Source organism: Drosophila biarmipes, chromosome 2L (genome assembly GCF_025231255.1).
Source record: "Drosophila biarmipes strain raj3 chromosome 2L, RU_DBia_V1.1, whole genome shotgun sequence".
Lineage (NCBI taxonomy): Eukaryota > Metazoa > Arthropoda > Insecta > Diptera > Drosophilidae > Drosophila > Drosophila biarmipes.
Genome location: NC_066612.1, coordinates 17,262,304 through 17,287,947, shown reverse-complemented (window position 1 = coordinate 17,287,947; position 25,644 = coordinate 17,262,304). Strand labels below are relative to the sequence as shown.

Genomic DNA, 25,644 nt, shown 5'->3' with positions numbered 1-25,644 from the left:
GACATTGTTCTAGGTCGGTTCATTTGGCCGTGCAGTTGTACAGGAATGCCTGCTCGGTGTGTCCCCAGATTGCTCGTCACGCTCTCCTGGGCAATTCCATAACCGTTCTGTTCGATGCCATCAACAAGAGTTTCCAGGTAATCCTCAAAAGCAGCCGTCAGACAAAAGAAACTTTTAAGAACTTTTGGGCTTCCCAAACTGCTGCACAATAAAAGTGTCGCCAGGCAGTCGTCCTCGCCTCCAGGGGTTGTCCGTGGGATTGGGGTTAGGAGTAGACGCCAAAGTTGGCAACTCGAATCCCCAGGCCACGTCGGATGTCGCCTATGTGTGTGGTATAAATTCGTACTTGGCTGGCGTTATGGTCCTGCCCGGCAGCCACTTAACACTTGGCCGCGTTTATGTCGCTGTCTGTCTTAAACCCGCGATAAATAGAATCCTAGTTGGTTGAGAGTCCCAGGGAATTTTGGTAGATCTTTCCGCAGGGTCTTGCAGGCTTAAAATTTGTGTATTGATTGTTAACTCTTATCAGCAGTACTTCGGTCCATCTTTTAATCAAACTTAATTTTGAAATGTATTATTTCATTAATTGTTTTCCATTTCATTTCCATTCATTTTTCCCTAAAAAGTTTGATTTATTTTTCATAGAATTATTGCTTTTGAACTTTTGATGATGGCCCCACGTTGGGCGCCAATTAATTTTACAATTATTCGTTTTTTGATAAAAGTACATATAAATATTTAAAGTAAGAGCATTGATAAGTCGTTATGCATTGAATATTTATTTGACCCTGTTTAAAGTTTATGTTTCGCTTCGGCTTTTGTCTTTGCTCGTTTGCTGGCGTTGTTTATTTGCCATTTCTTTGACGCTTTTATTTGGCACTGCCTTTTGTTTGCTTGGCGTTTTTATTTGAATTTTATTTACTGGGCTCGTGCGCTCGCTGGCCTGTCGCTTGGCGTATCAATTTTTAAGCACTAGGTCGGCCCCCTGACCGCCTGCCCTTCCATGGATGCCGATCCCCACTTTCTGGTTATTTTTCCCTTTCCCGGCCAATTTGTCAGCGTGTAAAATGTTTATACATTTTGCGGCTGCTGTTAAATCAATCGTTAAATCGCGTAAAAAGGCACTCTCCCACCCAATAAATGTTTTTCTTGCTTATTTTTCATCTTTGTTTTTATTTTTAATTGCATCCACTGTTCTTGGAGAAAAAGGGTATTTTCATGTGTTGCAAGCTACAAAATATATTTACCTCTTATTTATTTAGAATTTTAAATAAGGTTAATTACAGAATTAAAATTTTTAAAGTTTTCAGTAGTTTATGTTTTATTTAACTTCAGCTATACTTGAATTTTAAAAAGAGAAATGTTTTCTAATTTGATTTTTAAATCCGTTTTTATGCATCTTGAAAAGATTTAAGTAAATACATGTTAATCATATTTTGGTAAAAAAAAAACAGGGAACTAAAAAGTCGGTTAGGGCTCTCGTGATTTTTTGTAGGTTGTTTTTTACTTTTGTTAAATCTATAAAAATATATTAACTGCGCATCGCACTCTGCAGTTTTTGGTGTTTGTTGTTGGCATTGTTAACGTGGCTCGTGTTTATTGTCGCTCCCCCCGCCCTTTTGACCCACCCCCCTGCGCCACCCACCTCGCCTTTTTCACCTTCTTTTTTTCGTTGATGGATCAGCGCGCGCGCCGCTTGTCATGTAATGAAGAAGAGAAGGAGGAGGAGAAGAGAGATATGCGAACAAGACGCAACAGAGGAAAAAGTTAACTGTAAGTGAGCGCAGAAGAAACATCAATTAACATTTTGATTGATGTGGATGTCTCCGTCTCCGTCTCCTTCGCCTTCTCCGTCTGTTGTTGCTGTTTAAATTGATAATTAATTTAAACACGCGACAAGGAATTTCACTGCTGGCCCCGAAAAGCATGCAACAATTGTGCGTTGCCTCAGTAGTCCGTTTGGCTTATAAATTATGCAGGTTTAACGCCAGATAAATATAGATTTTTACCATGTGAGGTTTTACTTTTTAATAACAGTGGTGTGTTATATTTGAAATTTAATTTTTATAAGACGCTTTTATCAAAATGTTATTACTTTCCATATAAAGGCTTCGAAATCACATACTTCCTAGGCTTGCAAAAAGAAAACTATTGCTCTATTTTCTTATCAAACCTCTTTCTTTCGAATTTAGCGTGCGTATAAACGGGTATTATGTCTTTCTAACTCCCTTTCGATCCTTTGCAGCTACCCGAAGAAAAATCACCACAACATCCGGTCGAGTTGTCCACGGAGCTAATGCTGGCCTGCACGGAGGCGCTGTCCTCGAGTTACGTGAAGAAGAACACCCACCCAAAGGTTCCGGAACGCCTGCCGGACATGATAAAGTGAGTACAACAACAAGTGCAGCCGCGCCGGTTGAGGGCAGCCAACTACAAAAAGTTCGAACGGGAAAAGGGGAAATCCCGTGAGTTCGAAAGACGAGTTCGAAACCCGGTGTGGGTGGGAGCGAGATGGCCGTGTGGTGCGCAGTGCTGCCATCCCTCTCGCACGGCTGAGAGGGCGTGTCTGCGCGAGAGCAGGACAGCGTGTGCGGCTGCGCTGCCTGCGCCAACGCCGCTGACGCGGCGCTGCTCGCGTTATCGTCTTTAAAAAATATTATTTTTAATTTTAACATTTATTTAGTTGGTCACACTGATGCACAGCATATGGGTGGCACTCGCAAGTTTTGTGCTGGAAAAAAACGAAGAATTACAACTTTAAAAGCAGTTGTAACGCAAATTGTATAATTTACATTTTTGGGCATTTAATGGTTTAATGGTTTCACAAGTCACAAAGCGAAAATAAATTCATTTATTGGGATTCTGAGCATTTGTAAAAATTCTAAAAATAACCCAAAGTTTTTTAAATACAACAGTCTTTGCACTACAGCTTTATCATTTTATAATTTTATTGATTGGCATTACCGTCGATGAGCACTTTGTATGCCCGCATTAGTGCCTTATGCGTGCTTTAATTTCAAAGGCGAATGCTTTAACATGGCGTCTAGTTCGGAGTTTCTCGATTTAATCGCCTCCCCTCCCATTTTTTCTGACTGTTTTCCTTTAATTTACGCTCATTTTTGTGGGTAAAAGTTTTAATCGAATTGTTGTTATTGTTGACGTTTCCATAGCTTCCAAAAATAAGCGCCATTTTCTATAGCGTTGTGCACAGTGAAAATAATAAATTATTAAATAATAATTTATTTATTTATTATTAATAAGACAAGTATATTAATTTATCATAACATTTTTGGGTTTAAGTGTTCTGGTTTTTGTTGTTGATGTTTTGAAAAGTCAATCTTTAGACACATTTTTTAATTTAAAAAAGTTTGTGAAGAGTTTTTATACAAATTATTTTTCACTGCATACTTTGACGTTTTTTATGTATTTTTCCTAGTATGTATCAGTTAGTTTTGTGTGTGTTTGTGTTATCCCTTCATTGTTACATAGAAAAAACTTTGTTATGCATTTACCAATTGTGAATTGGCTTTTGTTTGTTACATTTGCGTTTGTTTTTGTTTCGGGTTTTCGTAGCCATTTTTTGTGTTGGCTCTTCTTGTGTGTGCTGTGGCTTTTTGTTGTTTATCCTTTTGTGTGTACTCTGGGCTCTGACCAATTTTCTGCCTTTCCTAGCTGTTTGCTTTTTATTTTTTTATCATCCCATTCTGTTGGCTGCCGTTTTTTATGTTTTTTTTCTTCTTATTTTTATCAATTTTTGTTTGTTTATATTTTCAATTTGCTTACAAAAGCTTTTCGTTTATTTTATTAGCCAGCCATTGTTGTGTTTTTTACGTTAGTGTGTCTCCTCTGCAGCCTTTTGTGGTGGCTGCTGCTGCTTTATATCCTTACACTTTTGGTCGCTCGCCTTTATTCCTTCGGCCATTTTTCGTAGCGCGCATTTCGGGGCTCAATTCAATTACAGCGTTTGCCAAATCAAATTTTCTTTTGACTATCATTTTTGTGGATACAACCCCCGGCTGGCCCACTTCCCTCTTTGGGCCTGCACCTCGCGCCATTTTGCCTTGAAAATAAATAAATTTCCTTGAATGGAAAACTCAATTCGCCGCACTTGAATGGTCCGCCATCTTGCACTTCTTCCTCGGCTGCCCCTGTTCCGCTTCCTGTTTCTTTTTTTTTCTTCTGGCCACGAAGTATTTTGCGTTTTCCGGCTTGCTAATTCGATTGCAGCTTTCTTTCGTGTTCTTCTGCGTGCCGCTTTTTGTCGGATGTATAATTAAATTTTTGTTTACTTTTAATTGCCCAGGTGGGCGGGGGAAGTTGGGAATATTTTGTTTTTAATTTGAATAAAGTTTTCCAGGAGTAGTGTAATCGAATTAAAGTTGACAAAGAGGAGCTTTTATTTCTAGACAAAAGGTTTTCTTCTTTTGAGGAGCGCGAAACTTTCTTTGGAACTAGGAAACTTTTTTAAAAGATATTTCTTACTTTACTTTGGTTTTCTAAAAGAAAAAAGTACTTTGTTTAATGTTAAAGTTTTGTGTATGCGAACACTAAGTTGGCTGAGAAATAATATAAGAACTAAATTATAGCTAGTATAGCAATATATACAATATTATTCGTGCTTCCCATATCATTAATCATAACATATTAATACCGATTCCAATTCTGTTCGCAAAAAGCTTGGCGCTGGTAAATTATATATATAATGCCCACCATAAATCGTGACCTCCCACCACCTATACTGTCATCCCATTCTAAAACCATGACAAATTTGATTTGCCTCGCTCTGGCACCTTCACATCACACAAAAAGCTGTGCGCAGATCTAGGAGATATCTTTTTACAATGTAATTGATTCATAATTAATCAACACAGTCATTAGCCCTCTTGGTAGGAAGAATGGGAAGTAAATATATTTTAATCACGATTTGATCATCAATCGCAACAACTGAAAAGGAGGCACATCGCAATCATAACGATGATTTGGCACGCGATAAGGCAAACACCCCTGGGCGAGGAATGAAACCAGTAACCAAAATCCGAAAACTGAAAACCGAAAACCCGAACCGGAACCCCTTTACCTTGCCACCCCTAAAAAGCCGTCATAATGAAATATGCATATTTCTCTGGGTGTAGGGCGAAAAAATCTCTTCGATATGCCCCGGCCGCGTGTCGTCGTCCTGTTGGCTTGTCTGCCGGTGCTCCTGCGGCTGCTGTTTCCACTGCCAGGATGTCAACGAGGACGACACGCTGGCAGAGTTACTTCCGCCTGCTGCTCCACTGCTCGGCTGCTGTGCGGCAGTTAATTTAATTACCCTTTAAGTAACCAGATCGAACCAATTTGGAGTTATGGCCAGCAGGCCTCGGGGCTGCCGCATCCACATCCTGCAGGATGTTCGCAGGCCAGGATCTGAGTGTGCAAGTTTTTGTGGCCTGCACTTTGCAATTGACATTGTTACTCAGGCTCCACTGAGGTAAAAAATAGAGCCAAGAAAAGTAGGGATAAAACATTTTATTAAAAGAATAAGCCATTTTACATAAACAAATGTGTAAGGTCTATCGAATAAGTTCTCCATGTTATTTATCTTATTTGATTGCTTGAGAACCATTCATTATATAGATAGCTTGTTGGGTAGGTTATTCTCCCAGTGCCAATAGAAACTGCTGGCTCAATTACAAGGACAGTATCTGGCACACACACGTGTCTCCGGGTTTTATTTTACCATCGACGTATTGGTGCAACTATTTAGACCTTAAACTATGCTGCATCCCGCTCCGCCCCTCAGATAGAGCCTGGTCTTTGACTCTCCTATCTGGTCAAATGTATTAATTTCATTCTGGGTCCTTTGTGCTCCTTGCTCTTCACTCCTGTCGCTTTCTCTCACTCTTTTCCAAATATCCTGCGACGTCTCCTGTTTCTCCTCCCTGGCCCTTTGTTTGTTGGCTTTTTTATGTGCAGCGTTTAATATCCGATTTCAGTTTTCCCCTCGTCTCTGTTGATTCCTTTTGACAAAAGGCCGAGCATTGGGAAAACTCGGCTCGGTGGCTGTCTCTTTCGCCTTGTTTGGCTTTGGCGCAGTTTCCTATTTGCTCAGTGCGCCGCTCCTTTTGTTTGCCCCACGCCCTTTCCGAATTTTCTCACCCCCGCTTGAAGGAAAATCAAAATATTGACTCTTAACGGTGTGTTTATTGATCTTCCAGCTACCCCAGGAGGGGAGAGGCGGGGAGGGTGGAAAATCGGGGGCGGGAGGGGGCCCTAAATTTCCCTTTCGCAATTGCAGCATTGGAAAGTCGCTCTGCCGCCAATTTAACTTCAATTTATAAATAATACAAGTTTAATGGGTTCTTTCTAAGGGGTTTGTTTCATCAAAATAAATTAATACTACACTGAAAGAAATTAAAATTTTCATATCAAGTATTCGAACTAAATTCTTATTGTTTAAAACAAAACATGACAAATAAACTGCTTAGAGGTGAAGATGTTCTTAAAAGTACCACGACGATTTTAAGTTTAAAATATTTCCAATGTTTATTTTGATTCAATCAAGTTGAATTGCCGGTATATACATTGTTTATCTCAACAACTATTCTATTTGCCCAGTAACTCAATTTCGCGTTTTTCCTCTCACCATTTTGTTTTGATATTGAGATAATGTTCTTAATAAATGTTCCCAAATATTTTAAGAACGAATGTTCTCAATTCAAAAAAAATGTTTTTGAACTGAGATGGTAAAAAATAGTACTTGTGATGTGAGTCATATTTAATTTAAATATTTGACTTAATTAAAAATATTCAATATATTGTTACATAAATACTTTTTAAATTTGAAGTAAATAATAAATGGAACATGAAATCCTTGCATTTACTACGATTTCTATCGGCTCTCCCTTATTCAAAAATCTTATTAAGCGAGGCTCTACTTTATTTGAAGTAGAACAACCTCGCCAGTACGCAGACACCACCTGCCAGCTTTTTGCATGTCATAATTGAATTCAAATCACAAAAGTGTCACACAACTAATCAGAGTTGTCATCCGTCCCGTTCCCGGCCTGTGAGGCACCCCTCCTCCGACTGTAGTCAACTGCTCAACTGTAGCTCAGTTTCAGTTTCAATTTCTATTTCAGTTTCAGTTTTCGTTTTCAGCTCTCGTTGCCCGCTGCTCATCTGTTCGCTTCGACATTCAAACTGTCAAAAAGTCAGCATCAATTACAGTTACAAAGACATCATAGCAAAACCCCTGCACAAAAACCCACACAAATACCCCGAAATCGGCGCAGTGTGAGCGCAGGGGCGTTGGGCTACCAAAGAGAGGGGGTCAAGGGTCAGAGCAGCAGCTCAAAAGAAGTGTAGCCCAGAACTTCGCAGTATATTTGCATCAAAATGCATTTGGCCATAAAGCACTGAGGGAAAAACTAGACTTACGAGGGCGGCTTCAAGGGTTTCCGGAGGTAGAATTCATTTTATGGTTTAAGGGATATTTACTAACATGTTAACTAGTGTAATAAATATATATTGAATTGAATTGTTTAATATATATTTTTTCAATATCTACATATATACTGTGATTTCCTAAACAATTGAATAACTTATCTTTTGAAAATAAAATGAAAATTAAATCTTACTCCACCTAATCCTTATAATAACTATAATAATTTGATATTGCCTTATTCCCATATTCAAACTATTAATTTTCTTAACTCTATAGGTTTAATCTCTATAAATTGTTCAGAATGGGTTATTGTAATGTTCTTTTGGTACCTTGACAACTTGCAACTTTAGAGTGAACCCCCTTCTCGCATACCACGAAGAGGTCATATGCAAAGTCTGACATATGCGCTGACATTTTGCATGCAAAAAGGCGCAGCAGCCTCAGCAGCTATGTCCTTCCCCGGCCGCCCCTCTCGAACTCCCGTCCCTTGTCGAGCTGCATGTCAAAAGTTTGATGAGTGCCTGTCCAGCTCCGCCGCATGTCAAAGGATGAACGCCGGCCAGCGGAGGGCGGGGAGGGGAGGGGGCGGTGCGAGCGGTACGGCTTTTGGCTATTGAATTACCTACAGGCTCAGTCCGAGGCTGAGCCACTCCTCGTTTGAGTGCATTCGCTTTGATTTTGGCCTTGTTTTTTCCACTGCTCTGCTTTGGGTTTCCCTCTCTGGGGAATTTTTCCGGCGAGAGCAGAGGGGGAGGGGCAGCAACCACCCACCAAGATGAAGTTGTCTCTGGGTAGGCGACATATGTAAAATGTGTAAAGTGCAGTGCCGGTTACAGTTAATTTAATGCTCGTCAGAAGCGAAGTACTATATCTCCGGGATGATAATGCACCCTCTATAAAATCACATCCTTCCTGGTTCGGTTTTTGTTGCTCTTCCACTTAGGAAAATAATATCCAGTAACAGAAAATCATTTATAACAATTGCAACATTTTAAATTCCTTGCAAGACTAATATAGCTTAAAGGAAATTTATATACTTACTCTGAATGTATAGAATTCTTAAGACCACAAAAAGTAGATGTTCTTCAAATCTTGAGGGTTTAAGTTTTAGTATTCCTAAAGAAGATAATTTTTTAAGCCGGTCTGAGCCCCTATTCTTCTATAATGATCTTAGTAATCCTGCACTAACTGCAGGCTACGCTGTGAAGCAGCTCCTTATTTCTCACAGTGCAGTTAATGCGCATCGGTAGCTCTCAAAACAAACAGGAGCAGGAGGGTGATTATGAGGGGGTGGAGGCAAACAGAACGGGAACACAGAACAGGCGCAAGGACAAGGACAACCAACTGACGCATCACTCAATCAAATGGCAATTGTGAGGGCTTAACACGAGGCCTCGGGCCGCAGCACAATCGGAATACGGAGCAACCCTCGCACCGTAGTTATAAAGCAGATAGACCCATCCAGGGTCGCATCCCCTGCCGAAGACCCCGACATGGGGACCGAAACTGGTGCAAATTAACACAGTAAGCACTTGAGTCGCACCAAATGTGGCATGAGTAATGCCCCGAAGTGGCCAGCAGATGGCGCACATTACAAGCCACTAATCCGGGAGCTGTGCCACATAGCCCAAACGATTTTCCAGATCTTCCTGCCCCCGCCTTCGCACAGTCCGCATAAAAATTTACGAGGCAAACTAAAAATCTTCGCCGAAGTATTTTTGAAATGGCCCAGCAGTAAAGGTCATTTAGCACTGAGGGAAAGTTGCTCCTATGGTTATGGTTATTCAATGGTTGGTGCGAAATTTCTGGGGCGGGGGCGTCACGGGCTCCCCATATAGGGGCGCCGCATTTATGATTGGGCGGCGACTTTCCATAAATTCTAATTTGATTTTGCCACTAAAGTGCCATAAGAACGCAATTTGGTTGCGACTCCCCATGCGAACATACTTATACATTTACTCGCAGGGTCGGTGGAACCTTACGTTGGGCATAATTTTTTACGACGCTCACTCGGCGACATTTTCATTCGCTCGCCATTTTCCATTTTCTACTTTCCCCACACAATCGCACAATATGGAAGCCAAATCACAGGCGCCCATTTTCACTGGCTTTGGTCCTAGACTTAAGCTCACCAATCCTGGAATCTTCCCTGAGGTGGGTATAAGGACTTTTCGAATTGGTTCTTAGGTTTAGTAGGTATTTGTAGAATTTGCAATCTATTTATGTAAAAACTATGCCTGATGTGTGTCTGTTTTAAAAATGTTCCTATAGATTTATTCCACTTAATCGAGATATCCAATATTCTGTAGAGTATGTCAACCTTCGCTCTTAATTTCTCAACTCAGCTACTTTTAATGCCCGTGCCATTTTTTGTGACCCACCTCCTGGTCGTGTGTGCTGCTCAACTGGCTTTTGTCGGTCTTGTTGCTATTTTATTTTATTATATGCACTTTTCTTCTACAAAATGGCGGCAAACGTCGCCGCATGGTCCTGCTCGGGGTCCTTCTATAGCTTTGGTATGGATTTTAAGCAGCGAATGTCGGGGGGGGCATCGTTATGGTTGCGGTTATTTGGCGCCATGTTTTTGTGTTGCTGCCGCTGGGTTCTCCAGCTCTTCTTCGCGCCTCGTTTGAGTTTTACGAGCGGCTTTACTTTCGCGCAGCTATTTCGACTTTGGCTTTTTAACAGCCTCCCAAAGGTTGACGAGGGCTTGCGGACCCAATCCCAATGCCAAATCCCGTCACCGCCGCTGCCCCACGTGTGTTGTCCATTTCTGACGTTGATTCCCCCCTTCCAAGGCAATGTTTTCCTATCTTTTCGGTTTCTGGATGCGCATCTGCGGTAGGCAGGAGAACAAGAAGTCGCCGCCTTATGTTGCCCGGTGACAGGCCCCATATGGAAAGCAGGCGAGCACTGTAAAATAAGTCTTAATAGGTTTAAAAAACTATATTTTACTTACAAGTGAATATCTATAATATTGGTATTAAATACTATTGGGAGATAGGATATTTATTTATTTTTTCATCTTTAACATATAAATATAAATTTCTTGTTGGGGCCACACAAATTATTACTTAAATATAATCTTAGGTGTCTAAAAGTATGCAGCAATACATTTCGATCCTTATAAATACATCGAAGAGATTATTGTTAATTTTTCATTGCATACTTCTATACACCTATTACAACATTTAAAAGGTATTTCGAAACACAAGTGATTTTCTATTTTGAATAACAATTTTTCCCTGTGTCGCTGGGTGAAAACTGCTGAAATTTTATTTTCAACGCGCGTGTCGTAATTGAAGACGCCCGAACTCTTTCTCCTGGCCCCAGCCCCTCCTTTCCCGTCCCGCCTGTCAAAATATATATATATTAAATATAAGGCAAAACGTTTACCCCGTTGTCTGTCGCCCCAACATTTTGCTGTGTGTTTTTGGGGTAAATGGAAAACGCTTTGGGTGGCGTTCGTTACTAAGAAAACACAGGAGACGCGGCGCGAGATGGAATGGCTTGGTATGGTATTGCTCTATAGACGGATGGATGGATTGGATGGACGGCTGACGTGTTGATGAATTTTCATTTTAAGAACCCGGCTAGACAGGATCGGGATTATATATCCCACGGAGTGATTGCCACATCCGTGTTTTTCTTTGCCTTTCGTTGGCCTACCGCATGCAGATTTATTTTCCCTCCCATATCTATAACTCGAATTTACTAGAGTTTCACCCAAGATACTTTTCGCCGGCTTCTGGGATTTCTCTTCTCCCTCCTTTCTTTTTTGCCATATTTTTTGCACATTTTCTGGTTAAGTCTTGAGGGCACACTTGACAGCTCAATCTCGGCACTTGCCAGGCACTCCTTAAAATTTCCTTGCCCTTAACCCTCGATGCGCCGCGTAATGCGAGTTTAATCATTGATGTATAAAAAAGTGAGCAGCCACCCCGGGGGCACATCCATCTGCATCCCCTTAAACCGAACTGACAACCAAATGTCTTAATTTATTCATAACTTTTTATATATGTTTATTAGACTGCGCAAAGCGAGGGGAGGGCTATTATATTGTTGTTCCCCGGCCGAAATGCAACCCCTCACTCCGCGCTAAACAATTTCCATGTTTTGATTTATGAATGATAATGCGCTGTGACACATCCCAACCGAAAACCGAACCCAAGCGAACCGAAGCCAGCGGAACTGGATGAGCCAGGGCCAGAGCCAGGAGCTGAGGTCCTGGTTTTGGCATATGTCTGCATTGCGTTTAATTTGCATTAATGGGCGTGGTAATGGGCCTGCTCCCGTGGCTACGGATTTCTGGGCGGTTTAATGAGGCGCAGCTTGTAAAAAGTTTAACAGATTCCGCAGTTTCGGAAAATGTGCATGCCTGAAATTATTTTAAATGAGGGGTTCCGAAGCAACTGTCGCAAAAAAGGGTATCGTGGTGGGCGTGGCGGAGGGTCATAAGTCAATAACTAATATGCTCATTATAAACCAATTTGAAGGGACTAGGAAGGAGTCGAGGAGAGTCCTTCGTTCATGATTTAAATAGTTATTAAAGTAAATTCAATCGATGTTGTAATAGATTACCTTGATTTATTTATTTTATTTATTTTTTTGTATGATTTCATTACTGCACATTGTAACTATTTTTAAAAATAAAAGCAGAGTAAAACCTTTTAGAAGCTTATTTTGGCCAAGTTGAAAACTGACTTTCCTGGCTCGGCTTGCGCTTTCCTCCACTTGGCGCATTATTTATGATGAGCGAGAGGCCGAGGTACAGATACTCGTACATAAATATGCATATCTTATATACCTCGGGAGAGGGCAATCCTTTCGCTGCGGATTCTGCGATGGGCCGTACCTGATCTCCGCTGCCCTGCGGTTTGCAGCGCCTGTGCTGCCATCTCTTTCGGCGAGCATCTACCGCACTCTTTCTGCCACGGCGTTGAAAATCAATTTACGTCAATGTCTGGGCTCGGGCATCCTCACTCTCCCACTGAATCATCATCGTCAGCCGGCGACTGTCGCAAGGTAAATGAATTAAAAGTGTTGTTGCTGCTCCGGCGGTACGTACAAATTCATTTGCATTCAGAAGTAAAAATAAAAACAAGGGGAGAGCCCAGAAATTAATTACGATCTCAACTGGAACTCTTATCAGTCGAAGGTGCGGCCCTGAAAAACAACACACAGCTGGCCTTTTCGCCGCTCCGCCTGTCATTTGATTTGTATTTCTGTTATTCTTATTTTACACTCTTTTTGCGCGTCGTTTTTTATTCAACGCTTAATTTCGAAAAATTACAAATTAGTTAAATTTGCGCAAAAAGATTTTCAAGGGTTTCGGCTGACAGCTGTGCGACCAAAAAAAGGGGCCTTTGGACAGGGCGTGACCGAAACTGAGGTCCTGTCGAGTCTTTGAGCGTGACCGATTGAATTCGATTGCTTTCGGCACACACGAATATTGAAAAACCATAAAAACTATAGTTCCAAAAAATGGGAATTGGACCCTCTTTTAAAGTTGAAAATTTCGGGTTTCAAACTTTTTGCTTTTTTATTCGACGTAGGTATGCGGTGTAAATGTAATGATTATTAAATTAGTGTTTATTAACAATAGATACATATATTTATTCATATTATTGTTTAAGTAAAATAATTAAAAAAATAATTTAAATGCACACAACATCAATTGTTCCAAATTCAATAGAAGTAGTTATTTACAAAACCTTTACATTTCACTAGCAATCAATCGAAATTTCGCATAGACCTCCCGTGGAGACACTTTGGAGTTTCCACCCAATCATAATCGCATCCCCGCCTCAACCAAAACATTTACAAATGCAATTAAACCATAAACGTCCACCCAACGCATAAACCAAAAATCCATCCGCACATAGGGGTGCCCTTTCTATTGACCATTTAGATACGCCAGCCACAGGATAATTTCAAAAAAATAAAAAATAAAATATTGTGCACCCAAAAGCGGTCAATTCGATTTCGATTTCAATTCCGAATTGCATTTCCTGGGCAATAATTGATGGACAGCGCAGGATTCGTCCTTCCTACCGCTGCTCTGCCCTCGTTCAACAAAGGGATAAGTCTAAGTATGTGGGTTATTAGCACCGCAGGATGTCCGAAGTGGCAAAAGCACATGCAGGCCGCCAGGAGACCCCCTGCCGGCGGAACGGAACCCTTGCTGGGCATTAGAGAGTCACGTCCCAACTGCTGTTGATGTGATTATTGTTCTTGGAGGCGTTTCGTATTAGTAATGTAAACATACACAGAGAAATGGGGCGAAAATGTCTGTTCTATTGGGATGTGCTGGACTTTAAATAAAATATAATATTATTTGTTCAATTTGAATCAAACAGTTTTGAGTAGCAATCGATTTTAGATGACTTCTCGTTCGCATGTTATACTAAAAAAAAGATTTAAGCTTACAATTTTCAAACGTTATTAAATATTTTGCTTACTGATATAGCCTCTTAGTTATAAATTCTTTAAATATAGAGTTCTTCGGGTGTTATATTTTCTCTGCGTGCAGAAGTACAATAGGTAAAGGGGATCACCGACTGGCAATTGAAATTCATAAGAGGACCACTACTCCGGGCCACAGCTCCATTAGCCACAATTGAGATCTCCGCGTGGCAAATCCCTGTGACATGACGAATTGTCTTTGTCCGGCCCGAGATTTATGTAATAAATATATATCCCCCCGGCCGCTGTTTCAGCGACAGCTGCTGTACGTGCTGCCCTAGTAAGCGCTATAATTATGATGATAGAATGATGATGATGATGGTGATGTCACACTGTTGGCGGCTCTTAATGATAACGATGTCCCAGTCCTCTCGCCCACTGATAATGCTACTTAACTCCACATGCCCACATTTCGCGTCGCCCATTAAAAGTTCACCCCCCGCAGAAGTACAACAGTCGCCCCACCCCCCTTGGCCACTGAATCCCTTTATGGCCATAAAGGCGGCGACCAACTTGCAGCATGAAATTATTTTACACGCGCTCTAATGCATAAACATGGCCAACAAAGTTGGCTGCGCTGGCTGCCGGGCCGGTGCCAGGTGTTGTGTAATTTTTGGCATCATAAACAGTAGTCATACCCCCGCCAAAAAGTGAATATTTTGTTCTTCAATGTGGAATTTTGATAGCTTTCTAGATTAAATATGAATAATTGCTATAGAGCTTATAATATGTTGGATCATAGATTTTTTATAATTATTAGTTAGTGCATAGATGTTGCTTATGAATTAAAGTGGCACCCTTTACCCTTTTTTTTATTTTTCTTTATTTAATTTTTTAACTTTTAAAAAATATTCTCGAAAGGTTTCATATTCATATTATTTATATATTGGAGTTTTATAAACAATTTATTTTTTCAATAAAATACTAATAAAAGATAAACAAATATATAACCAAAATTTCTTTCTTTTCATCTTAAACCCATGATTGAAGAAATTATTTTTCAAATAAAAGTGGGTTAAAATATATTTTAAAAAGTCGGTACTGAAATGATTTATAGAGGCTCCCCTTAAGACCTACTTTAAACTAAAACATATATCATTTTAGTTATTGATGAGAATCCTACCAACCTTGGTTGCTTTCAATTGGAAACTCCTCCGAGGGTTGCTACTGCTCTTCCTGCTCCTCTCGTCAGCCACTTGTGGGCAATCAGAGCTCTCGACTCTGGCCGGCTGTTTGACTGCCGATTTGCTACCCCTAAATCTGCGACTCGAGTTGCATTGTTTTGACATGACACCCGAATAGGGTAGCCCCGGGATGTGTGTAAGTACACTCTGAGTATCAGGAGGGGAGTGCAGAATGGCAAGGCGCAGGCGCGACAGTTTTAACCCCCCGAAAGGAAACAGTTGCTCTTAATCAAGTGCTGACAACCGGCAGAGAAAACAATTTGAAATTGCATTTTAATCAACTCCGGCTCGTGCTCACTGCGGGAAATTAAGGGGTAGCTGCGAGCGAAACCTTTCCCTGCTTTCTTTTTTTCCGGTTTAGTTTTCATTTAACACCTTTCGATCCGTGTGTTCGCCTGTTTTGCCTGCCGGCTACCATCGAGTCTCCTAATGTTGTTTTAGGCCCACCGCAAGGCGTTGAGTTCTACGCACATGCCTCCGAATCCGACCTGAATCTGAATCTGAATCGGGTTCGGATTGTTCTCTATATGTGTGCATTCTCGGGTGCGGAGTGCCAGCCAGCTGGCATTTTTCCAGCCTCCGTTGTTGACTTTACTTGATTGAATGAATTTGAATGCGATGAATTTCCATGATTCGTGTTGAAATTGAATTACTGCGAAAGCTGCTAAGCAGATTTGCTTGTGAAAACACAGAATGTTGTGGGGTTAAGAACGGTCAAATCATGTTTGGATAAATTAACAACACACGCCGTGAAGATTTTAATTTTAAATGTAAATACATACCTTGCGAGAAATTGATGAACTGCCAAATCTAATTCGATACATTTATCGGTAAAACAGACACGTTACCTACCTCTACTTTAAAATAACTGAATGCAACTTATTCTATTAAAAAAACCCCCAGTTTGCCACATAATTGAATCAATTTGTGAAATGAAATTAACACACGATAGGCTTGTGTCCAGGCATTAGGATAGCATGTTAAACGTTTGATTTAAATGTAATTTGCCTAATTTGTTTGTCAACTATTTAAGCATTTCAATAGCATTTCACCGATTCGCGACCAACTTTTAGCCACCAATCCCATAAACAGTTTTGAAATCGCTTGCCCACTCGCTCGAATGCCACGTGCATTGCAAATTTTGTTTTAAAGCCCGCCGACAATGGCCATATAATTCTTTCATATGCTAATGAGCAGCACGCGTCTAGCATTAAGTGCGCTCACAATGCGAAAACCGATTAGCAAAAGATTCAGATACGTTCGTCCATAAAATGCTGCTAAATGTTTGTAAGCAAATACGAGTGGCATTTTGTGAGCAGAAGTGTGCGTTGGCCCCGAGAATTGTGACACTGCATCCGTTTGGCAGCTTTTGGATTGGATATTCAAGTGCAAGTACTGCTCAAACCATTTACTTTTTTGTGTTTATTATATTATTTCTTCTTTTGTGGAGGAGGAGATTGAAAGAGAAATTGTTGTGCAAATACATTTCAGTTTGCTTGATGTTTTGATTTCAATTAAGCGAGTGCTGATTACAAACACTAAAAATATCAAACAGAACCTCGCCGCCCACTCTGCCTTCATTATTTTCTGTGTGATTTATCATAATAAACGAAAGCGAGTCATCAACAAAGGAGTTCATTTATCGTTCGGTGTTTGCAATACAAATGAATGGCATACAGATTCCTGCTATTTAAGTGGCCGCCCATAAACATACACAGATCTATAACATTCTATAAATGAGTGATTGATATGCCATGACAATGTCCTGCCGCAGGACTCGGGACTCTGCTTGACCACGAATTCAGCTGTGGCAGCAGTGGCAGCGTCGAAAAGCAAACACGGCCAGCAGCAATTTCTATATAGCCGAAAAATCCATTTTGACCCCTTTTGACACAGCCAGAAGTCCTGTTCGCAAATAAAAGCGTCCATTACTCAAACGCTGGCACACACGCACATTGGGGAGACAAACAAAGCAGCAAGGACCTCGTTCCATTGCCAGGATGAGTCCCAAAGATCTGTTCCTCTAATCTGGATCTGTGCTCCTGGCTTAAGTATCTTAAGATACTCGAATAGTGAAATACTAGAAAATGGAAATAAGTATTAAGTTCCATAAATACTAAATTAAATTAAATTACTGATCCTGGGAACTTGTGTAATATGGTTTTAAACTAAATCAATTTAAACTAATTTATTTAAAACGAAAGCAAAGATAATAACTATGTATTTGAAAGTATATCAAAGATCTTGGGATAATATCTGGGTATTTTCGTGTTTAAGCTAATGAAATAAAAAAATCGTAATTCATTATCCAAATATTTAATATAAATGCGTTGTAAATAGAGAATTCTAAAAAATAAAATGGGCTGCACATTTAAGCACATGCACAGACAACTAGGCACACAGTTTGAAGTATAAAATGTATTATAGTGTTAAATATGTTACATATTTAAAAATATGTTTAGAAAACACTCTTCAAATGGATTATAAAGGTGTTTGATTAAAGTTAATTTAAATTCAAATGGAAATTTAAAAGTTCCTAAGTGTTGCTTTCCACCTCCTTGCTCTGTCAACTCCCGAAAAGAAGCCCAAGTATAAGCCCGAAAATAAAGCTAAAAGCACATCCCTGCTGATCCCATGCTGATGTCCCCACAGCGTTTCTGGCGTTGTCAACTGTAAACATACTTGAGCTTCCTGTTTTGCTATTTGTGCCTCGCATCGCACACAGGACACTTAGGGCAGACGGGCGGACACGAGGACACGAGGACGTGGGGACATGCGGATGCCCGGACGCAGGGACAACCCACACGATGTTTGCTCTCCTGGTTGGTCAATCCGACCCCCTTCGACCCCCTTCCGACCGGGGCTGCTGGACAAAAAGTACTCGGCAAACTCATCAGCACCACAAAAATATCCTTAATAATTTTCTTAAACCAACAAGCACAAAGCTAGCACGGAGCGTGGAGGATGAAGGATGCTTTTACCCCGCAGTCTGTGGGTAACCCTCCACATCCTGCACACCCCCATTTTGCGCCAGTGAGCTGTCATCGTTTGTCATGTGTCCTGGCCCGAGCTTCGCCTGTGGAAAGTATTTAGTTCGTTGGTCGCATCAATCCAAACACAAAATGGCCAACACCCGGGGCAGAGACGTATCGGATGTGGCCGAGGTTTCCTTTCCCAGGGCCGAGGAGCAAGGACCACGGTGCCCGGACAGGACATAATCGTCAGTGCCGTAAAATAAACAGCAGCCAAAAGCAGCAGCAGGAGCAGCAGCTTCAACGATGGCGACAAAATAAAAATAAAATGCGACAACACAGGGCGAAAATGGCTGTCGGGGGGGGTTAAACCACTGGCAGGACAGCCAGACACAGACAGGACTTTTTCGGGTGTGAAAAGGCATTTGGTGCAAAGCTCGAAATAAAATAAGAATCCCCAGCAGGAAAAAAATTAACATCCTTGTTAGTTGTGAAAACACGTTCGCTAAATACGCGCGCCAGTTGCAGGCACACCACCATCCCCTCCTTTCCCGCCCCTTTTAATCATCAAGGACCTCCCTTGAGTGTGTGTGTGAGTGTGCGGGACAGGCGCAAATATTTTAACAAGTGTCAAATGCACACGCTACTTAACTCAAGCTCTTTCCCTCTTGTTTAATAAACAAAATAGTTGCAATTGCCAAGAAAAAATTCCAACCCCTTGCCCGACTGGAAAATGTCCTTTTTCAATAAATAGAAGAAACAGAACTCGTTCCCTCTCTTTGGATTGGAAAATGTCCTTTTCACGGGCGCTTGTAATTTGGGCATTTGTGTGCATTGATTTCGGCACTTAAGGCGCATAATCGGCAGCATGAAGCTGTGGCAGCAGCGGATATAAGCACACTTGAAATTATATTCGTAGTCATTAAAATATTGAGATGTTTGAGGGTTCTAAAAAGGTTTTTAATCCTATGCCTTATTTTTGTAATAATAGTCATATTTAGGAGTTTGGCTCCTATTTGGTTATTCTGTTTAATTCGGATTCGGATTAATCGAAAACGTTATAAAAAGTAAATGGTATTTTTTTTTACTTATAAACGTTCTTAGTTGCTTAGGAAGAAAATAGAGATTACTTATTGGTTTATTAACATTAATTTGTCATTAACGCAGAAGCCATCGGTGGTATATTTTGTTTATAGTTAAACATTTTCCGAACCTATCTCAAATTTTGTCCTTAAATATTTTCCTAAGAACAACTTTCGTTTTGTCTATGGCGTACTTTCCTAAAACGAACTTCTTTTTAAACAAAAATGCTAAGTTTTTCTGAAAACGCAAAAGTCTGATTGATCACTTTTTCTAATACGATTCTTTCAATTTCATTAGTGTTATTTTTTTTTTATTTTCAATTCCTGTCTAAAATTCACTAACCAGTTCACATCAAACATTTAAACAATTTAATGTTTACTATATGAAAAATTGAAATGCATCGTAGGATTGTAATTTTTAGACCTACATTCAAGAGCAATATTTTTCGTAGTGTATCGCCAATGAGCAGCACAGTTCGCTGAACAACAATGTAGAGGAAGAAGGGACTGGAGGGCGGTGATCGGAAGCAGGAGGTAACAGAGGTCCTGCAGGACCATGCATTTCGGCATTTCGGGCTCGCATAAGCTGGATTAAAATCAAAACAGATTTGCGCTGACAATGACAACGGGCCACAGCACCACAGCATCGGCGGCCAGAGCAAGGACATGTTAATGTTCACTCGGAGGTTAAGCAGGACACACTAGTCCTGCCCCTGCCCTCCTTCCCCACCCCATATGTGAATGGAAACACCTTGCAACGAGAGCAAATGAAATGTCATTTGCCCGTTGATTACTCGGGATGAAGAGGGGATTCTCCGACGGGGATAGCTTGTTGTTGGCGAGCGGGGAGTATGAATTTAAATCGCTTTCAAATGATATGACACATGGTCGTTCTATTGTCGGGCCACCGTGATTTTACCCCGTGCCCTCGAACGCTCCGGGCGATTAACAAGTGTGGAGTGTCCTGGTAGCCCGAAAGGTAGCTAGTTGAAGGGGTAGAATGTGCCGAGGGGGTAGACCAACAGAACTAGCAACATATGGACACGGGAAACCACGGGGCAAACAACAAGAAATGGCCGAATGACTGAGGTTGAGTAGAAAGGGATCGCTTTAAGGCATTACCATTGTTCGGGAGACAAAGATCCGTCAGTTAAGTCTCGTTCAGCAAGGGGATTAATTCAGTAGATCACTGGGATACATATGCAGTCGTTAAGTTAATTATTGAATGTATTAACTATGACTAACTATTATTAACTATTAACTAATTATAAATGTTTTAACAAAATACATCCAAATACTTGTTTTACTTTCAGCTTGGCTGTGATCACTGGCCTGATCGAGATCCTTTCGCGACGCATTCAGAAGGTGCGGGAGTCCATCGAGGGCAACAAGAGTGTGATGCTGGGCCTGCTGACCACCTTGGGCTTCCTGTCCCGATTCATCGATGTTTGCCAGCCAGGTGAGTCATATTGGCAGGCTCCTGTTGGGCAGCAGAAGTCGCACCTGGTTGAGGGTAAATAAACCAGGGGATCGTTGTTAATTCGTTTCTCTATCCTCCTTCGACAGGACCTGCTGATCCGACACGTTTGCTGAGCGCTGCCAAGTCCACGGAGCTCTTTGGGACCGTGTCGATGCTCTACGGCAGCGTTATGCCAATGGGTGAGTTTCAACTGAACCAAACAGTAGCTGAAAATTGTTGAGGAGACCGAGGAGTGGTGGAGGTGCTAATTAGATTTCAATGCACTTTACGAGCACCCTCGCAACGTGATCTCCTCGCAAAGGCGGAAATTAGTTTTGATTTTTCCGTAAACCTCTAATGTTTTATGAGGGAATATCCGCTATCGCTGCGCATCCGCTTTTCTTTCATGTTTTCTGACTCTTTTTTCTCTCGTGTTCTGTTTTTGCAGGTGAATGCATTCCACCGCGCACGACCGCCTTGGCGGCATCCACTTTTCATCTTTACGTGTCCCTGGCCTCGCTGGATGTGAACACTTTCCAGGTGAGTTTGCCCTCCCCGGGAGAGGGATCCTCGGGAGTTTCGAAGGCAAACGACAAACGTCGAACGTCGTGCGTCGCCGTTTAAACAAACCAAAAAGTCAGTCAGCCCTTAAACCCGATACGAGGGCACAGTGGTTCGGGGACTTGGAAAAATAATATAAGTTCTGGAATCAAAGGTCATCTAAACTGGTGGTTCAGTAAATTTTGTTTCAAAGTATTTGAATGCCGCAGTTTGGGTGGAAAAATTCATCAAGTAAATCGAAATTTTAATACTTTAAGTATTAAAAGAAGTTAGAAAAACATTTTCGAATTTATTTGAATATTGAACACTTGACTTTCTGATTCCACCTTTTGTTACTATATTTTAAGATTATAAATTTTATTATTTAAATCGTATCTAGTCCTTAATTAAGAAGTTCGTTTTTTTATAAAATTAGAAACTCATAGCCATTTTCTATCTAATGGGTTTTCCTGCTCAAGTGGCTAAAACTAGACTTTTTTGTGAGTTTATTTTTGTTTTCATGTTACTTTTTATCCAAATTTTATAATACTAATTTATATTAATGTTGCTTGTTTGTTTTTATAAATCTAAGAATTCGAAACCACTTTTTATCCAATGTGCCTTGGTTTCCCTGCTCAAGCAGCGAAGACTAGAGAAAATTTCATTAGAATTTTTTCGTTTCTGGTTTATTTTTTCAGTCGATGAGGCTCTTGTTTTTCCTGCTGGCGTGTGTATGCGTTTGGCTTTTCTTTGCTTTGCTCTTCTAAACTTTGTCGAACGTGAAATCGCCTGACGAAAATTGGGAAAATCGGCAAGAACAACAATAGCAAAAACAGCAGAAGGAAAAAACCCGGGGAAAAGTTAGTGGAGACGTTTAAAACTTTGCAATTGCTGCGGCTTGCAATCCGCGAGTGAATTTCGACAGGGTGATTTGCATATTGCCAAATGTCATGGCAGCCACGAGAATTGTGTGTTTTGTGCGGGGTGGGATTTTCCGTAGGAGTGGCCTCTGGTTTGGGGGAAAATGCACGGAGCCAGGGCAGAGTGACATTTGCTTAACAGACAACACAGCGCCAAATGACAAACACAACATGAGGCAAACGCCATTGAACCGCGATGACATTTCGCTCTGTACTCGTGTACCTGGGACATTTCAGAGGAGAAAATCAGCAAGATGGCATGGGCCGGGGGTCAGGATATAGCAGAGGTTGGGTGGCATACGCAAATATTTTGACACTTTACTTGGGGCAAATGTCGGCAGTCGTCTTGGCGTGTCCTAAAATATTTATGCCAACCGTAGCGAAGCGAGCCGACTGGAGATGAGATGAGTTAAGTTCGGTTGGCAGCCAAAAACCGCGCCAATGAAACAGAATATCGAAGTGCTGCAATCCGTGAATCTAACCGAGGCTCAGCGCATCGGATGTGTACCTATGAATTCCTTTGGATGCACTAGAAAACTATGGTTTTAGATGGTTACATTTTGCAATCAACCCACCAGATCCCTTTAGCTGCTCTAGAAAACTATGGTCTTTTATGGTAACATTTTGTAACATTAAGTATATAGATTGAAACAATATGAAATGGAATAATGTTCTATATCTATATGGCTATGTGAACTCTAAGCACTTAAAACCCTTTTATTTCAACTTCACCCAATGAAGAGATTTGAACATAATTTACCTCTGACTTCTCAACCAGAAATGGCTAATTTCGGTTGTTTTTTTGCAAGTGTGGCAGCCGGGTTTTAATTTCCTGTGTATCTCTATCCGGCTAACCAAGTTTTCGAGTGTGCGTCTGTTGCACGTGTCAATATTTAACAGATGCAGGCTGGCAGGCAAGTCTACGCACTTGACAAACTAATTTGCTAGACAAACTTTGCCGCTGCCGAAAGCTCCAACCCCGAACTGCACTGGGATTAGAGCTATTTGTTTTAAATTACCACAAAAATAGATAAGGGTTTCGGTTGCTCATCAGCAAGGCTCAACTTTTTCGGGCGAGGGGCGGTTGCTCTGTTTTGGGTAAATAATTTGATTCGGTTTTAATCAGCAAACTCAATTTTCGAGAGTCGCTCGCCGAGGAGCAGCGCTTGTTTTTGCGCAAATATTGACTTTGTAAAATGAAATTTTCAAGTTTAACCCAAGCCCAATCCGAGGCCCACGCAATTTCAATCGCTCCTCGTCGCTATACGTTTTTTTCTTTATTCGTTTCCGGCTGGAAAATCCTTGCCGCTCGCTCATATCCTGCCAGGGTCGGAAAAGTGAGGGGGCGTTGTTCTAGCCAGCCAGGCATGTCAATTGTTTGGCTAAATATTTGCTTAGTGCTCGTACCAGTACTTCTACTCTTACTCGCTCTCGTCCTCGAACAAGTTGCCAGTTTCAGTTGTTGAATCGAGTCGAGTTTCGGGTTTTTGGCCTGCCAGGCAAACAAATTAGAAGCGCTCTCCGGTCCGTTCAGCGAGTCCCTTATGCAAATAGCACGCAAATATATAGGCAGGAATATAAACAATCGGGACGCAGGACGTGCCGGCCCTTCATTTCCTGCCCTAAACAAGTGCCACTCTTTGATATTTGCTTTGACTTAATTAAAACATTTGCTCAGTGATTTCGGTTTCGGTTATTTTTCCATTGTTGTGTGTTGCCAATTAAATGTGTTTTTCTTCTCTTTTTCTGTGTGCTTCAGGAGGCCCTGACTGTGGAGGGTCCTTTGTCGCTGAAGCTGTTGGATGTGATGAAGCTCATCCTGAACTTGAGTGTGGCAAATGCCCAGTGGTTGAAGAACAGCGAGAGCACCCCCATGCTCATTGACCTAATCGCATCGCTGGCCTTTTTCTGCGTCAACAATCGGAGGCATCAGGACCTGCTGATATCCGAGCAGTTTGCCGTGATCTTCAAGAACCTTGCCAAGCTGCCCACCCAGTTCAATCCTGTGATTTATCCCTTCCTGGTCACGGTTTCCTTCGGCAATGCTCCTGCTAGGGAGCTTCTCTGCAAGGATTTCGATTTGGCGGTGAGTGTATATCAAAGAACTCAAATATATTATAGTATATATGCACTATTTTAAATAAGAATTTGTGCAAATTTCATTTTCTTACTAAATCTATATTCTCCTTCAAATGTCTTTGCAGTTCATAGATGAGTACAGCAAATCGGAGGTGGCCCAAAGGAATAGCGTCATCAAACTGATACATAGTCGCACCAAAGACAAAGTCGGCCCCGGCAATAACAGTAATGCGCAGACAAAACCTTCGTCTTAGGGCTGTAGCTATATATATAAATATATATCCTATAGATGGATACTTCAACTTGAAGTCTCAACTCTCAAAGTGATATTATTTTCCAAGAAAATTAAAAAACAACTGAAGCAAAGAGCAAAAATACACAACTCGAAACATTCGCAAGGAGATGAAAAACAGGATAATTGGAAATCGACTGCAGAAGTCACACAAAATATTTTTAATATAATTTATATAATCTTAAACGTTTACTTAAACTAGTTTACTAAACACTCACTTCATCTCACTCATGCTCACACATTCGCTGAACACATTCACAAGTCGAACTCGCATAGATTCTATATCTTTATACATATTACATACATTCATTGTAGCCTATGTTTAATGCAAGGTATTAACTTTAATTTAACGCTTGAATCAAACTCACCCACAAACGCAGCAAATTCTCAGTTATCGAATCAATTGATGCTTTTTGAGCAGATGAAACATCACCAACCTAAACACTCAAAACAAAAATGGGAAAAGGCAAAAATATACTAAACTACCTAATGTATTTTTATAGACATTATAATTACCTTAAATAAAGAATTGAACAATAAAAAATTATGTTTGTAATTGTGACTATTGTGGTCTAAAAATACTCCTCAATCCACTCTTACTTATTTCTAATTCAGATAAAACACCTGAACTTTTTTTAATTTCCTTTACCAGGCAGATCATCATTTTCCTGTTACGTTTGAAGTGCGGCAGACAATGAAACGAAGACCTGGCAATTTCCCTCCCCGAAAAAAACAACAAATTAAAAACGACAAAAATAATGTGCCTTAATCATTTGTGGGCGTGGTTCGGAGGGGCGTTTGGGGCTTTGTGAGCGAAACAAAGGCAAAACTCATCAGTGTCGGCAACGCTGAGACATCGCGCAATGTCCCTTTGTCCTGCCGGCTGGATCGGGGGCGTGGCAAGGATCCGGGGGGAGGAAGGGCCAGGAGGACGTGTTGGGCTGGCCATTGTCTCGATTGTCCTCGTTGTTGCACCTAGCCCGGAATTATGTATGTCACACGGTGCGAGCAAAAATCCAGAGGGAAGCAGCGGCAAGCGACGACATCTAACTTCTTTGGACATTGTACGTGTGGGTTTTTTAATGCTGCCATATGCACAACCCCTGGCCAGACCCTGGCTTTTTTATTCTGCCAAATTGAAAGAACTCGAACAACGACAACAAGCATAATAATAATAAAAGGCCTCAAGACTCCTTCTCGCTGGCGACAGATTGAAGTCACTCAA

General features: G+C 41.1%; 1 protein-coding gene across 1 annotated transcript in view; it reads left to right on the top strand.

Annotated features, from left to right (window-relative positions):
- LOC108033938 (S phase cyclin A-associated protein in the endoplasmic reticulum) overlaps window positions 1-24,963 on the top strand; it is a 30,512-nt gene extending 5,549 nt beyond the window's left edge. Inside the window, exons 5-11 of the mRNA XM_017108622.3 lie at window positions 14-137; window positions 2,246-2,385; window positions 20,443-20,588; window positions 20,696-20,788; window positions 21,037-21,128; window positions 23,808-24,134; window positions 24,253-24,963. Of these exons, the coding sequence (XP_016964111.1) occupies window positions 14-137; window positions 2,246-2,385; window positions 20,443-20,588; window positions 20,696-20,788; window positions 21,037-21,128; window positions 23,808-24,134; window positions 24,253-24,381 (1,051 nt within the window). The 3' untranslated portion in view covers window positions 24,382-24,963. The remainder of the gene's footprint in view (window positions 1-13; window positions 138-2,245; window positions 2,386-20,442; window positions 20,589-20,695; window positions 20,789-21,036; window positions 21,129-23,807; window positions 24,135-24,252) is intronic.
- The last annotated feature ends 681 nt before the right edge of the window (window positions 24,964-25,644 follow it).